General features: G+C 38.4%; 1 protein-coding gene across 1 annotated transcript; it reads right to left on the bottom strand.

The window, feature by feature from the left end:
* Positions 1–424: 424 nt before the first annotated feature.
* On the bottom strand, positions 425–14,725 carry LOC122669757. The gene is made up of 11 exons (XM_043866604.1): positions 14,497–14,725; positions 12,834–13,142; positions 12,511–12,583; positions 12,195–12,307; positions 11,809–11,893; positions 11,151–11,223; positions 6,328–6,383; positions 3,437–3,502; positions 948–1,013; positions 696–873; positions 425–659 (listed from the first exon to the last, which is right to left on the bottom strand). The coding sequence occupies exons 1-10, from the start codon at positions 14,658–14,660 to the stop codon at positions 736–738; spliced, it is 1,143 nt and encodes a 380-aa protein (XP_043722539.1). The 5' UTR covers positions 14,661–14,725; the 3' UTR covers positions 425–659; positions 696–735.
* Between the last annotated feature and the right edge of the window lie 346 nt (positions 14,726–15,071).

The following is a 15,071-nucleotide window of genomic DNA, read 5'->3' as shown; positions in this document are numbered from 1 at the left end:
AGTTGCTGATATGATTTACCTATAGGAAAAGGACCTTTATGCTATTTTAACTGAAATGCATGAAAAAGATATCATATGAAATTCTACAATCTACAGGTAGCAAATCTTGATCCAAACTGTCACTACCCTTTCCAGAGGTTCCTGATTTTGTCAACCTCAGGTTGGCACTATTTGGCCAACCCACTTCATAATTGTTTGGAAGACCAGCAAGTTATTCTCTGTTTTGATTATCAAGAAAATTTTTGTTATATGCTAAGAGAAAAGGCTAAAAATCCCCCACGGTCAATGATGTTTTCCTGCTTTCCAAGGCATGGAAGAGTTGCTCATTGTGACTCGTGCATCAAACTGCAATTTTTTTTACAGATGGAAGATCCAAAAAATATTTCTTTGAACTAGTGTTGTATTTGGTTCAATACGCATCTTGTAACTACAACTGGGCACTTCAGTTTATAAATCTTACAGAGATTAATCTCACCAATCTTCCTAAACATCAGAGGCACATCCACTCAAGACATATCCATGGTAAGACCAATTAACCTTGCTAGTGGACACCAAGTAAAACTAACCTAATAGGAATTTGTACAACTCACATTCATTATGCTGTCCACTTTTCCTATGATAGGAGGAGGAGGGGGAGATAGTAATGGTACTTCAATGAATGGTTCATACAACAATAGAACAAATAATTTCCTGGGCTCCATAAAGAATGTATTCCAGTACCTCAAGGAGCTTTGACTAATTTCCCATATTCTGTTGTGGATTCCATAACTGATCAACAAAGTCTGAACCAGATTGGCTGAAGTAGCGTTGGCGCAAGAAAAGGAACAATGCAGTCAAAGCAGCCATAGCATATGGAAATACAGTCCAAACACCCTGCATGTTAATGCAAGTTATATTCTGGTCTTTCCACAAAAAGCAGAAGTTATTGAAGGGATATTTTGTAATACCACAGCTGTAGCAACACTAGCAATGGCCACCACAGGGTGCTCTCTCAACAAGAATCCAATCCCCAACTGAGGTTTAAAATCAGAGAACAAAGCAGTGTTAAGAAGCAAGTGAATTGAGTATGAATCAAAAGAGCGATGCTGAAAAAGAAAGTTACGATAATTCCAATGTAGATAATGACACTGTAATTCATCATTTCTTTGCCCTTTTTAATTTTTGGCATTGTAAATGGGAATGTTTTCTAGCCAAGTGTTACAAATCCATTTGCTGGATGGATCATCTGCCTTTTTCAGCCGCATGAAGGGAATGACATTGCTAATATAGATTGTCCACATAAGCAAAACATTAGGATTAGCAATCTGTACTATGTACAGTTCCAAAATCCACATCAACTGTATAAGCTACCATGTGTTGTATAATTTCTCAAACTAACATCCACATCAAAGATTACGTTTGGATATTAAAGAAGTATCAGAGGAGGGTTTTGCCATGCAGGGGGCTGTTGTAATGAAACTTGACACATGATGGAAGGATACGTTTACACATGTAGCCCTTGTGGGACAACTACCTAAGCTTCCACTTGTAAGATTCTTGGTTCATGAAGATCATTTTGCTGCGTGGCTTCTCTTGTAAATCCTTGCCATAATAAATATGGAATGGCATTAGTTTTTCGTATTACACGATGTTTTTTGGTGGAAGTTTTGAGCTATTTGTCACATATTTACTCCAATGATTCTGACGGTCTTTTCTGAATTAGGAGTGCAATTTATTAGATCATTAATCTGATAACTATTAGGAAGTACATTCAGGATTGGGCAGAGGTTGCAAAGCCCATACTATCACTCAGAGGGAACAACTTGGATCCAAGTGGACCATCCATCAAATTCAAATGTTGACAGTTGTCCATAGGAAACACTGGTCTTCCTCGAGCAGCGAGTATTTAGAGACAGGCAGGTCTCCTCTGGCCCAATTTGAGTGGTAACCCTGCTAGGCTGAAATCAAGGGTGATCCTCTTTGGCTTCAGATTAGCCTATTATTTGTGTGTTTAGAGATTGATGGTCAAAAGGCATTCTGGGGGCTTTCTCACCTTATCTGTAAACACGTAAGTTGGCCTATTAATGATCATCTAGTTACATTGGATGCCTAGGTTGGCACACTCTAATGTTGCAAAATTTCCAAAACAAGTGTCAGATAAGAGATTCATGTTCTCAATATCCTCTCATTATACTATGATTAATTATTTGAATGTCCTTTTCTTTTGCTATGCCATGATTTCCCTCTTTTAGGTTTCTACCTCTTCCTTACTTTATACAAGTATTTGTCATCCATAAGGAGGTTGTTTTTTTTTTTTTGGGGGGTGGGGGAGGGGGGGGAGTGGGGTTGGGGAAGGGGCATAACTGTCTATGCTATTTTCTCATGCTACTTGCCGAGTTGTAGTCCTTGTATGCATTCTTAACTGTCCCTAAGAACTTTCACATGCCTTAATCAAGGTCAAAAGACTATATGATAAAATAGTGGTATTTTAGGGACAAAACAGTAGGATGATAATGGAAAGGATATAGTTCACAACAATCTAAAAACTCAGCTTTTAAATACCACACCGCTATTTGAATGACAACAAATAAGAGCAGAAAATCTTTCATATATACATTTAGGCATTTTAGGACAAATCTGTATAAATATTTAGGGAAAAAGATCTCTGTCCGGAAGTGTGGCCTACACCAGCACCTCCCATGAGTCTATCTCTCTCTTCCCCATATGAAAAGACACCTCAGCCCCCTTGTTTTGAGGAGATAGATAGATACATGGGAGTACTGACATAGGTCACACTCCCGGACAGAAAACTGCTTCCCAAATATTTATAATGCACAACGATTTCCCTAATTAAATGAGTGGGTGAACATTCTTGAGATCAACTTAGAAGTACTTCAATGGATTTCAAGTAAAAGGAGTCAGTTATATGTTTAGCTGTAGGACAAAATGCAAAAATGCAAGTCTATTGTTGTGTTTCGGAACTAGGGGAAGCAAAGCTTCAACAAAGCGTGGGCAGCCCTGGCAAAGCTTCAAACAAAGAGGTTGGGCTGTTCACTTCATTGATTTGACTTCACTTTACTTGAGATTAAAGATAGGGAAATTTACTAGAAGGGAAAGGAAAAGCTTCTCAGTTGACTTATTTGGAGATCACATATCAGAAGTCAGTGGACTTATTTTCATTATTTTACTGTAGGGGAATATTCTTTAAGGTTATTGCTTAGCCTTTCTTTGGCTGGCCTTGGATAGTTCAGGAGTCCTTCCTTTTTCCTTTTATCAATACAATTTTGACATAAAAAGAAAAGGCAAATTAGCATTGAATACAGTATGAGAGTATAGGAACTAGTATCTATGATTGAAGAAGCATGAAGTTTGAATAAAACAGTAGATATTAATAAAATGAAAACAGTGACCAGATTTTGTTCTACTGAATTCTTAGAAAGCAACAGAACTAGATGACCTGAATAGGAAGAGTGATCAAGCCTCCAAAACAAACGCCAGCAAAAAAACACTCTGAAGATATCCCCTGTTTTGAGGTAGGCATGTGATAAGTAAGATGACCGTTAGGATAAAGTGTATTCACATGATTTCAGCTCCACATAATATAGCAGTTAATTAATGCAAAACACACATTTAAGTCATCATGAAGATGTGCAAAATTTAACTGGGCTGGATGTGAAAAATGATGATTAAAGGTACAACAGTGAACCTCAAAGGCTCAAACAAGACCCTGAAAACAAAAACTAATTGTTATCAAAAATAAAAATAAAAGGCAAAGTTGTACTGGAATGCTTTCTTCATCAAACGTGACATTCCAATGTATAGCAGCCATCAACCAGTGCAAATATGTCAGGAAACTGCACTACTGCAACTAAAAAATTAGGATGGTCAAACAGACGAGCATACAGCCTTTCCAACTTCTAGTCCGCTGCCTAGTCAAATCTTGCCAAATTTTTCTTCACATGTTATTTATAACAAGGGCAAGGGTTCTCTGAACCAACAGCATATTCTACACACAGAGACATTGAGTTTTTTATTCATTTCTTTTAAGGAGAGAGCAAAAAAAATGAATAAAAAATTCCATGTCTCTTGGCATAGGAAACACTGTTGGTTCAGAGAGACTTTTCCCTTACATTAAAAAGATTTCCTAACAATAATATAACTGGTGGCTACTCTCCCAGTTCCATCCCCAGTCTCTCAGGCTCAACTTGTTTCAACAGAAAATATTTTAAAGATATTTTCTTAAAAGCCAAAGGAAATTGTATAGGAATAAAAAGAAAAGAAAATATTTACAATTCTACTAAAATGAAATACAAAAACTTACACCCCAAGGAGTAGCTCAGTTGGCAGGGACCAACACCTCACAATTAAGAGATCATGAGTTCAACTCTCGTTGGGGCCTACCTATAAAAAAAAACACATATAAAAACTTTGAAAGCAGCATCCAATAAATTTTCATTGATGCCATTTTCCCAAAAAGTGGATGTATCTAGGTCAATGTCATAACTAGAACCCGCGGAGGACACAGCCCCCATCATAAGGATGGATCTTCTTCTCCAATCTTCATGTTGTTTATGTGCAGGCTCCACTATTAATGGACAGGTTCCAAAATGATACCAGTGGGCTTAAAAGAGTCTTTTCCATTTGTAAACCATTTTTGATAATGTCACGGTACTCAAAAGTATCTGGTCTTTAAGAAGAATATATAGGCTAGCAGAATAGTCTTAAGGACAATTTAGTATGTCATTGGTCACCTTATGGTGCACCCCCTCCCCCCCCCCCCCCTCTCTCATGACAATCTAGCTAAGCACTTTAAACCTAGGTAAGGCCTCTACGATGTCCTTTCTAGGTCAAACCTCTACAGCTCTAAAATTCCAAATCCATCTTTAACTAGTATATTGCAAAGAAGGCATCTGATGGCTTCTTCCATGTTCTCATCCTTTTAGGGGTCCAGGGAAGAACATGCACCATTTGTGCATTGGTCCAATCAGGCTTTCCTGAATTAAAAGCAGTAGAAGTTTCTCATCTGACCCTAAATGAACCTGATGAATTTGGGACAAACAGCCATCATATTCCCCAAAAACTCATAGTTGGAAACTTTAAATTTCTAGGGATTTTAGCTCCAAGATACATCATACATGCACAGATCCTGTGAGTGACTCAGTATGTAGCCCCTATTCAATGTTCCCCTGCAAGGTTCTGAAATTATATTTGAATTATAAATTTAACTACATGACTATAGAAGTAATAATCAGCCTGGCAAGAAAAGAAAAGCTCCAGACACTTTGCGTTCAAAATTGAGAGCCAAGAACTAACAAGAGATCATTTCTTCCCAAAATTAGTTGGTTGATGACAGGCCAATCCATCAAGGATAATATTTTGGGGGGTTTTGGGGGGGGGGGGGGGGTGGTTAAGAAAAAGGGGAAATTTTGGGCAGGCTTCAAAAGTTTATAATCTTTGGTGTCGGAGCGAAAATAAGATTTTAAACATAAATAGACCCAATCAACTGTATTCCAGAGTTAAGCTGTCCATTAACTAGGATGGATAACAGCATTTCCACAACCATATACATTAAGTCCTATTTGAATTTGAGAGCCAAGAACTGACATCACTTGCTTGGCAAAATTAGTTGGTGAAGGCATGCCAATTTATCAAGGGAATTTTTTTATTTTTTTTTGGGTGGGGGAGGGGAGGGAAAAGGGAATTTTGGGCAGGCTTCAAACAGTTTATAACCTTTGGTGTAAGAGTGCAAATAAGGTTTAAACTAAATAGCACAACCAAATGCATTCCGGAGTTATGCTTCCCCTTAACAAAGATAACTAAGCAGCATTTCCACAGCCATATTCATTAAGTTCCATTCGAAACCATATTGAGCTTTATGTTTCACAATATCAATTTCTGGTTAAACACTAAAAACAATTAGGCTCCAACAGGCTGCATGTAAAGCATTTAAAGTAATGAAGCTCCATCAGGTTGCATGTAAAGGGTTTAAAGTAATGAACAGTCAAAGTAGAACCAAAACAGAAATTTTACAATTACTACCAGCAATCATTGTGCACCTAACTCAAAAAATTTCTAACTAATTACTTGGATTTTTTGCAGAAAGTATGACAAAGAAATTTTTTATTTACATTTTAGCTACTAGCTAAAATTGTAATTATTTTCTGTTATGTTCTTGGTGTTTTCTTCTTAGAATAATTTATTTAACTCTTCAAAATCATACACCCAATCAGACAGAGTGATAAAAATTCACTCCACAGGAAACCAAGACTCAAGAACCATGCACATAAAGGAATGACAATTAAGTTAACCAGAAGTTGAATGCCTATAAAACAAATGATAATCACTGACCAGTGCTCCTGCTAGAAAAGATGTTGGATTCCTCACTCCAAGAGAAAACCGTTCCACTGCAGTAATAAGTCATAGTGCACTTCCTCAATAAATTGCACACAATAAACAGTCAACAGCAGATGTCCATTGAACAAATTAAAAATGTAAAAAGAATAAAAAAATAAAGATGCATCACAGAATAAAAAGTAAGCGAATTAGTTATAAATTGTAAAACCAATAGTAAGAAAATTACAGAAAAAAACATTTCCATATCTTGGGGATCCAGTGTAGCAAGACTAAGATGAAGTACAAACACTAGGTGGAAGTACTCCCACTTCATGTAATTGTGTTCTCTCTGCTGCGATTGCATTATGACTTGTTGTATTGCCATCATGGACTTCCCTTTGATCCTTCAAATTTCCCCCTTTTGACAACTTATGCTCTTTTCAATCCAGGACTTTGCTCAGTTCCTTTAAGTCATCTTTCCAAAGGAGTACAACTTGGGCCCGATGATGTAGACAAGTACTATAGCAAACAGTACTTGTGTAAGGCTAAGAAGAACCAGGCAAACACTTAGGCCCATGGTTCTTCAACTGGCTTTTGGGCCAGGCCAGCCCATTGGGCTGGGTGTTAGCTGGTTCACTCAAAACGAGAAATCGTGGGGCCTACATGTGTAGTTTTTATGTTCTGTTTTGGGTAGATACTACTATGTACTTGAAGATCTTTCCTTTTTATTTTATTTCTTTTTGTACAAGTCCCCTACATTATGCATGGGACTCTTTCTATTTGTTTTCTGATTTTGTTTATTTCCAACAGCACTCTATATAATTGTATGAGCCCCTAGAGCTCAATCCACGATTTATATATTGAATGAAAGCTTTGGTTTATGCCATGTTTTGCTGTGAGATACAGCTGAGAGAAGTTAGAAGCCTAGGATTAGTGAGACTGACCAAAGCCATCGGTGAGAGGCCTTAGTCATATCCCACTTCTTCGTCCCCTTTCTTCTCTACCTTCTCTTCAGTTTCCATTTTTCATAACCCGCAACCTGTGCTCGTGTGAGGCTTACCAAGACACCTTTGAGTGCTAGTTGATCTGCTGTGGACATTCTAAGGTCTGCTCTATCGAGACTCTCAAGGAGATTGCTGGTAGAAGGCTGTCACATCCTGCGGTATCTTTAGTTTGGAAATTTCTGGCAGAAATTTCAAGCTATTATATCTCTCCATCCATCCATCAGTTGAAGGCCTCATTCTAGTATCCTGTTGACCATCCCCCTGCCTCCCTTCGACAGTGGCTTCTGGTCCATCTCTTGGCTAGAAATCCCTGAGGCTGTAAGTTCCTAATCTGTGCTCAAGTTTCTATTTTGTTCAAGTGCATTTACTAGCAATCTTAGCCATCATCTGAGGCTGTTCTACTGAAGTGAGTAAGAAGACCTTACACCCTACACTCAAAGGCAGTTTGAGCCACATCTGAGGTGGTTATAAACTGCTACTGCTGGTTCTCCATTAGTTGCTATTTTGGAAACTGGTTTGTATTTTCTGTTTTAGACCTTGGTTGTAAATGGGATTTTAAGGGATTCATAGTATGGTTTTTATCTATATCAGTTTGACAGTATTTTGACCTAGGAAATAGGAATCAAGAGTTCTTCATAGTTTCTAACTTTGAGCCGCAACCTGTCATTCCAGTGACTCTACTGCTTAATGTCAAATCAGTCCTTAGACTGAGACCAAACCTTGTAGATTATTCTAGTGTCAATTCCCCATTCTGTTGGCCTAATTCTTAGGTTTATTACTACCCTGTTGCTACAGTTAAAAGGGGTTACACTTGCTGTATCACAACACCCATCAGTCCTATTTGTGGGTTCTGGGTTGGGTGTGTATCAGAGGCTCAGAGCCATGGAAGAGGGGAATTCCAACATCCCAAACCAGGCCCTCGACACTAATATGCAAATTGTTGAGTTGTTAAGACAGTTAACTAATCGTATGACTACAATGGAGCAACAGATTGAATCCATGTTGTTAAGAATTATATAGCTTTTCTATAAATATTGTATCGCAAGGGTATATATGTCATACCCTTGTTGCTTAGTCTTATCTGTGGGTGCCCTTTGTCTAAAGGGCAGTTTGTAATCCTGTAATGATCCCTATTATAGATAAACAAGTGCTGCTACCGGTTGGAGTCTAACTCCATTCTCTCCAATTGGTAGCTTGTCTTGCTGCCTTCTATTTCCTTCTTCCTCCTCTTCTACTTATTCTCTTCTTCTCTGCTTCTCTACAAGTCCTGGTTTGGTAGACTAGGTTTTGCAACACGTCACCTCAAAGTGTTGAACAACAACAACAGTCCACAGCCAACAATGCACAACGCTTCATCAACAGACCAGCACAAAGGCCAACTCCTCTACAAGCTACCTTTGAAGATCATGTTCGTACTAATTTTGATAAAGATGCACCACAAAGACAGCATGATCATACTCACAAGGTGAAGCTGGGACTGAAAGAGTTAATGATCGACCTGACCCATAACTATTCTATGACTGGATGTGTTCCCTAGATGACTATTTTGACTGGTACAACTTGTCGGAGCCTCGGAAATTAAAGTTTGTATGCTCTAAAATTGTGGAAACAACACGTGCGTTGTGGTGCAATCATGAGCTAAAGTTATCTTGCATAGAAGGGAGCCCAATACATGGGAAGAGATGTGGGAGGAACTTCAAGAGAAATACCTACCTCAAACTTTTGAATGAAAGTAACATGATCAGCTTAATACTCCCTGTCAAGGGTCTCTTTCAGTAGAAGATTATATGGATCAATTTGATGCTCACATTGCTAACACCAGGTTGGATGAGGAGGATGATCAGCTAATTTCCCATTTCAGATGGGGTTTGAGGCCTGAAATCTGTGATAAGATTGGGGTGACAAGCATCACAAGTTTGCACGAAGTTTTGAGAAAGCTCTTCTAGTGGAGGATTTGGTTAAAACATCAACCAACCCACAGTCCGGCGAGGGTAGAAGAAATTTTCCAGCCAACAAACCTAATGGTTTTGCAAACTGAGTTAAGGTAGTGAGGCAACTAAATCTTACCATTGCAATGGTTCAGCTTGTAAAGGTCTGTCTGCAGTGTCACAAGAATAACTCTGTCATTGCAGCCATTGAATCTAATCCGGAGCTTCAAGTGTTTAATCCCCAAGAAGATGAGACAGTCATTAATGCAACCCTTGAGGATGAGCACTACGATAACTCCAGATGATGAGGAAAATGAAGATATCTATAAAGTTCATGTAGTGAATCGAATTATGGTCGCCGAGTTGAAAGGTGAATTGGCACTGTCATTGCATTTTCTATGCCCGTATGACTATTGGACCACTCAAGGCTCAAGTCATTGTGGAAAGCAGCAGTTGTGTGAAGTGTGAACATCGTGCCAAAAACCTTTATTGTTGAGCGTAAGTTATAGCCGGAGAAGCACCCGTAACCTTACCAGGTTTCACTCCTCAACAACACACTTGAAGTAAACCAACAGTGTTTCGTACCCCTAAACCTGGCTGGCTATGAAGAAAATGTATGCCGCGAAGTCATTCCCATGGTGTTAATTGATGTTCTACTTGGGAAACCATGAATGTTTGACAATAATGTGTTGGTGGCACAAAGAACCAGTGTTTCATTTCAAAGGCAAGCCTCTAGTGCTGAACCCAATCAACAGACCGGCTGAAAAGGCAAAACTTAGAGCTGCCCAAGCAAAGAGACAACAGATTTTGCAATCTGCAACTAATGAACAGCAAGGAAAGTAAAAGTTCTCATGGCAAAGAACAGAAAGAAAGCCTGAGTACAAGCAAGGGACAGCACAAAGACATGAAACTCTTGGCCTTTCCAAAGCAAGAGTCCATAGAAACCAGCAAATAGACGGGTCTAATTTTGGCATTAGTAGCATAAGAGGTTGCACCTACAATTGATACCAACTTTCCTAAACTCATACGGGATTTGATTTCTGATTTTGCAGATCTAGTGCCTGACGAATTACCCAACGAGCTTCCACCCATGCTACAGGATATTCAGCATGCAATTGATCTAGTGTTGGGGTTGGTTTTGTCAAATCTTCCCACTTACCGTCTCAGCCCTACTGAGCATGTCGAACTCAAGAGACAAGTGGATGAGCTATTGAGGAAAGGATTTATCCAGGAGAGCATTAGCTCATGTACTGTTCCAGTATGGGTTACTCCAAAGAGAGATGGCTTGTGGCGCATGTGCATTGACAGCCGGGCGATAAATAAGATTACTGTCAAGTACAAGTTTCGAATTCCTAGACTTGATAAAATGTTAGACATGCTGATAGATGCAACAATCTTCTCCAAGATAGACCTCAAAAGTGGTTACCACCAGATATGTATTCGTCCAGGTGATGAATGGAAGACAACTTTCAAGACTAAGGATGGACTATATGAGTAGAAGGTCTTGTCCTTAGGCCTTACCAATGCCCCTAGTACATTTATGAGGGTGATGACTCAGGTGTTCCGAGATTTCATTGGCAAGTTCTTGATGGTGTATTTTGACGACATTCTGATCTACGGTAAGGCGAAGGATGAACATTAAGATCACTTGATGACTTGAAGCATATGATGTGGGTTCTACGTGTTGAGAATGATAACTGTAATCGTAAGAGAAGTGGTGCTTCCTTCCCTTCTTATAGATTCACACTAATGGTTATTTCTCACCAGTAGATGAAGTTATTTAAAAATAAGGCCTGAAATTAAACCATAACAATCATGCCATCTATAAAAGACAGATTTATTGCTTCTATATAGAAGGAAAAGAAAATGTTTACACACACAATTGAAACCCAAGTCAAGAACTCACCAAAACCAATGAGATTACCATATCTTTGGACAACCTGAGTAATGCTCAACGCCTTCTCTTTGCCAATCCCTACCTACACCAGAACTTAAAAGGGTAAAACCAAAAAGAAAAAGAAAGGACTGGAATATGGTAAAAAGGATGCAGGCCAGCAGTAGAGGTGGAGTGCAGTTCTAGAAACCCAATCTTAGCCACATGACATGCCAACTGAGCAAAGCCAAACTGTTGAATGGGAAGAGGGAATCAGGTATTGGTCATGAGTAAAATTTGTGGCCATAATTCAATCATGTGGCCCATATTGTATGGAACATTTTCCATTGTATTTCAAAGGTGAATAATTGCTCAAAGTTGGGCAAAGCCGAACATATCAAAGAGTCGGACTGGTAGGTGTGGCCTATCTGTCACTAATTTACTTGCCACATGGCAGAAAAAGCCACTGGAAATGCAGTGGAATGCAGTCTCACCAGACCTGAAAGTTTGACTAGGAATAGAAGATGGTGGACAAAGTGTCCACCAAATATGGGGGGCCAAACACAATTGCCATGTGACAGTAATTGTGGGTGTGATGGAGGGGTTCCAGATGCAAGGTTGAAGGAACTCTTTCTATAGTACAACTACATGGTCCTGAACAACTTTCCAGAATCTGATAGGGGCAACAAACCTTAGAGCAAATGTCATCAGATGCCCCTGACTTCGTAAAAAGCTTCCCCAGGTAAAACGGTACCATATCACTGATACAAACACCCCTGGATGTTGATGTTGATATGTGAGATGCAAAATCAAGAGGTACAACAATAAATTTTGCAAGAAAAAATAAATCATACTTTTATAGTATAAATACAACAAGGAAATAGAGCAATAAATTTTATCACAAAAAAAGATTCCTATCATTATAGTATAAGCAGTACAAACACTCAACAGTAATTTACCATTCTGTGTTTAAGCATTAGCTTTTATATTCAAAAAGCAATACTATTTAACTGTTAAATGAAAATTGACTTTGTAGGAATTGAATCTACAACAATAAGAAGCAGAATGGAAACTTACCAATAAACCCACAGAATTGTGGATATTATGTAGGGAGCATTCCTTGAGAAAGATTCAGCAAATGACGTCCAAGTTCCATCCAAAGATAGCATCCGAGCCAACGATATGCCTACCTACATCAATTTCTGAAAAGTGGCTTACGCACTAATAAATCTAAAACAGACTGAATCCAAGTACCCAACAACTTATAACCAGCGAACTAAAATATTTTATAAGGGAAAAAATGATATAGAATGGATAATATCATAGATAGTTGGACAGGTAAAGGGACCAGTCTGAGTTCTGCGAAACAGAAGTACCAGTGCAAAGGACAGACCCAAATATTTAGAGCCTCTTCACTAATGAAAAGTCCACAACCAGCAGCCATGAGCAACCAAAAGTAGATCCACCTGCAAGCTTACATTTTATTAGTGTTGATGTTCGAAAATAATCAATCTGAAAAAGCAAGCCAAAAATAGGACAACCCTCTCAAAACTGAATGAAAATTTTTCTCATTAAAAAAAAAATTATGAAAAGGAGAAATAGTTGAGATAAAATCAAGTAATGTAACTCAAATGATAAGACAGAGAACGGTGGACAGAGAAAAGGAACAACGATTGGTACTTTGTGTGAATCATAGAATGAAAATTTACCACATACCCTGGTGCATATTCAGGCAGTACAACTCTCTGTCCAAAAACTTTGAAACTGAAGCCAACAGAAGTTGATGCATTGTCGACCAGAGATGGTCCCAGAGTAGGCCACTTGAAGCCAACAGATATTACTGTGATTGTTGCAGCTATGCCCAAAGCAATTGCTAATTTTGCTAGGAATGAACTCCCTGGACTACTGGTTTCAGTTTTCCAATCTCCAAGTACTTCATCAGTGGGTGCATCTTGCCCGTTAGTAGTATTTCCAGATGTTGAAGCATCAACATTTCTTGAAACTCGAGGCTGGAAGCTTCTAATCCTGTCACTTTACATGAAAATGAATCACATCTTTATGCTCCAAATTATGCAATATAGAAAGCATGATGCAATTACTTTAGGGGCTATGAAGTAAGGAGAACTATCAAAAGCATCTAGGTAAATAACATGAGCAACCAGCAAGCCCAAATATGCAAGTAAAATCTCTAACACGCTCAGAAACAGAGGGGTGACAAGAAGGAATTAAAAAAAGCATCAGTATATCAAAGAATATTTTCCAAAAAAGAGAAGACCTGTGGTACCACATGGCTCTAAGAAGATTCGATGGTTAATTAGCTGGAACAAGGTAACTTGAGAATGTTTTTAGCTACGGGATGCCCAGACAAAACCCATAATAGGAAGGCAATAAATGCTTTAGAAGGCAAACATGCAAAATGAAAAGAAGAATGTTTACAACCATTCTTTATGCTGATGTGGCAACTGGACCACATCAGCCAACAGATATAACACCAAAAACCTAAACACACACGCATGTTTAAATGATCAGAATGACTCACAGAGAGAGAGAGAGAGAGAGAGAGAGAGTAATCCCCCCACCCTTAATTTTTCCTTTTTATCTTTATATCTTTTTCTTCACATTTTTTTTTTCTTGAGATAGTTGAGCAAGATGGAATCCACAACATCATGGTATAAGCGTAGAAACATTAACTAGCTAAGCTAGGGGCTCAAGCCATAAATGTGAAAATAATGCTATAGTTTCAATGGGCAGAAGATATACTAAAAATGGAAGAAAAATCACTAATTTTGATGATTTATGGCACCAGAAGTCGCAGAAAAAGCATCAGTCCTCACTCAGCCAAGGAATTGAAATTAACTTAATTATTCAGAATATGATCTTTATACACGAAGCAATTCTGATCAGCTTCTCGTCATTGAATTTTGTGTGCCCCTCTCCCATTGTTGAATCCTAATTTCTTCGATGATGATGGCTTTTACTATATTCCCATACTAGTTCAAAGGAATGTATAGGAAATGTGATGGTAAAGAAGCCATTAGAGAAGGAATTACAACTTGGGAAGGCCATTTCAACAAGTAACATGTGAACCACAATACCTAATCAACTGCAGCAAAAGTATACCAAATGCACGACAGCAATGAGATAACGATCAATAAAAACAGAATGATATTACAAGAAAAAGGGATTCACTCCCATTCCTCAACAATCTTTCGAGGAATATAATAAAAAAAATTGGCAAAAACAGAGTAAGATTTAAAAAAAAAGCGAGATTCAGTTCCATTCATTGAGAATCCTTCTCCATTGCAACACATTTTAATCAATCAAACAACAAAGACAACCTTAACAGAGAAAAACTGATTAGAAAAAGAGAAGAAGTTACCGAAACGTTCCGCTGCAGTTGAAGAGTTGCGGAATGGATCTCCGACCCTCCTTCGGAAACGATCGATGAGGGCTACTGAAAGAGCTTGTATTTCTTATGTGTTTACGAATAGGTTTTGGAGGCAGTAAGGAGGCGCCATGTGTTAGAAACGCTGCTATTGGCATCTTTTGTAAGAATTTAAGCTCAGTCAATGATGATTGACAGAGGAGCTCAGATTCTCAGAATCAGTTGCAGCAGCTGCTGAAGTTGCATGAGGGTGTTAAGAGATGAGACAAAGATAATAAGTCAATAATATCTCCAGAAAGGTCGAGCCTTCCAGTAATACGGATGAGAAGTAATTTTCTATCCGGCAGTGTGGTCTACCCCAGCATTTTCATTTGTCTACTTCTCCTCCTTAAAATACAAATTTTATGCTCATACGATATCATCAAATAAGCATCTTTTCTGGTATATCTTATTAAGAGGGAAATTGACTAGTAAAATTGCATCAAAGAAAGCAACAAAATGGTGGTACTTTGATTTTTCTTTTGATGAGTTGATCCACCGTTGAAAGGGTATCAATAAAACACCTTTAA

Source organism: Telopea speciosissima, chromosome 7 (genome assembly GCF_018873765.1).
Source record: "Telopea speciosissima isolate NSW1024214 ecotype Mountain lineage chromosome 7, Tspe_v1, whole genome shotgun sequence".
Classification (NCBI taxonomy): domain Eukaryota; kingdom Viridiplantae; phylum Streptophyta; class Magnoliopsida; order Proteales; family Proteaceae; genus Telopea; species Telopea speciosissima.
The sequence above is the reverse complement of the archived record's forward strand: the minus strand, read 5'-3'. Positions and strand labels throughout refer to the sequence as shown.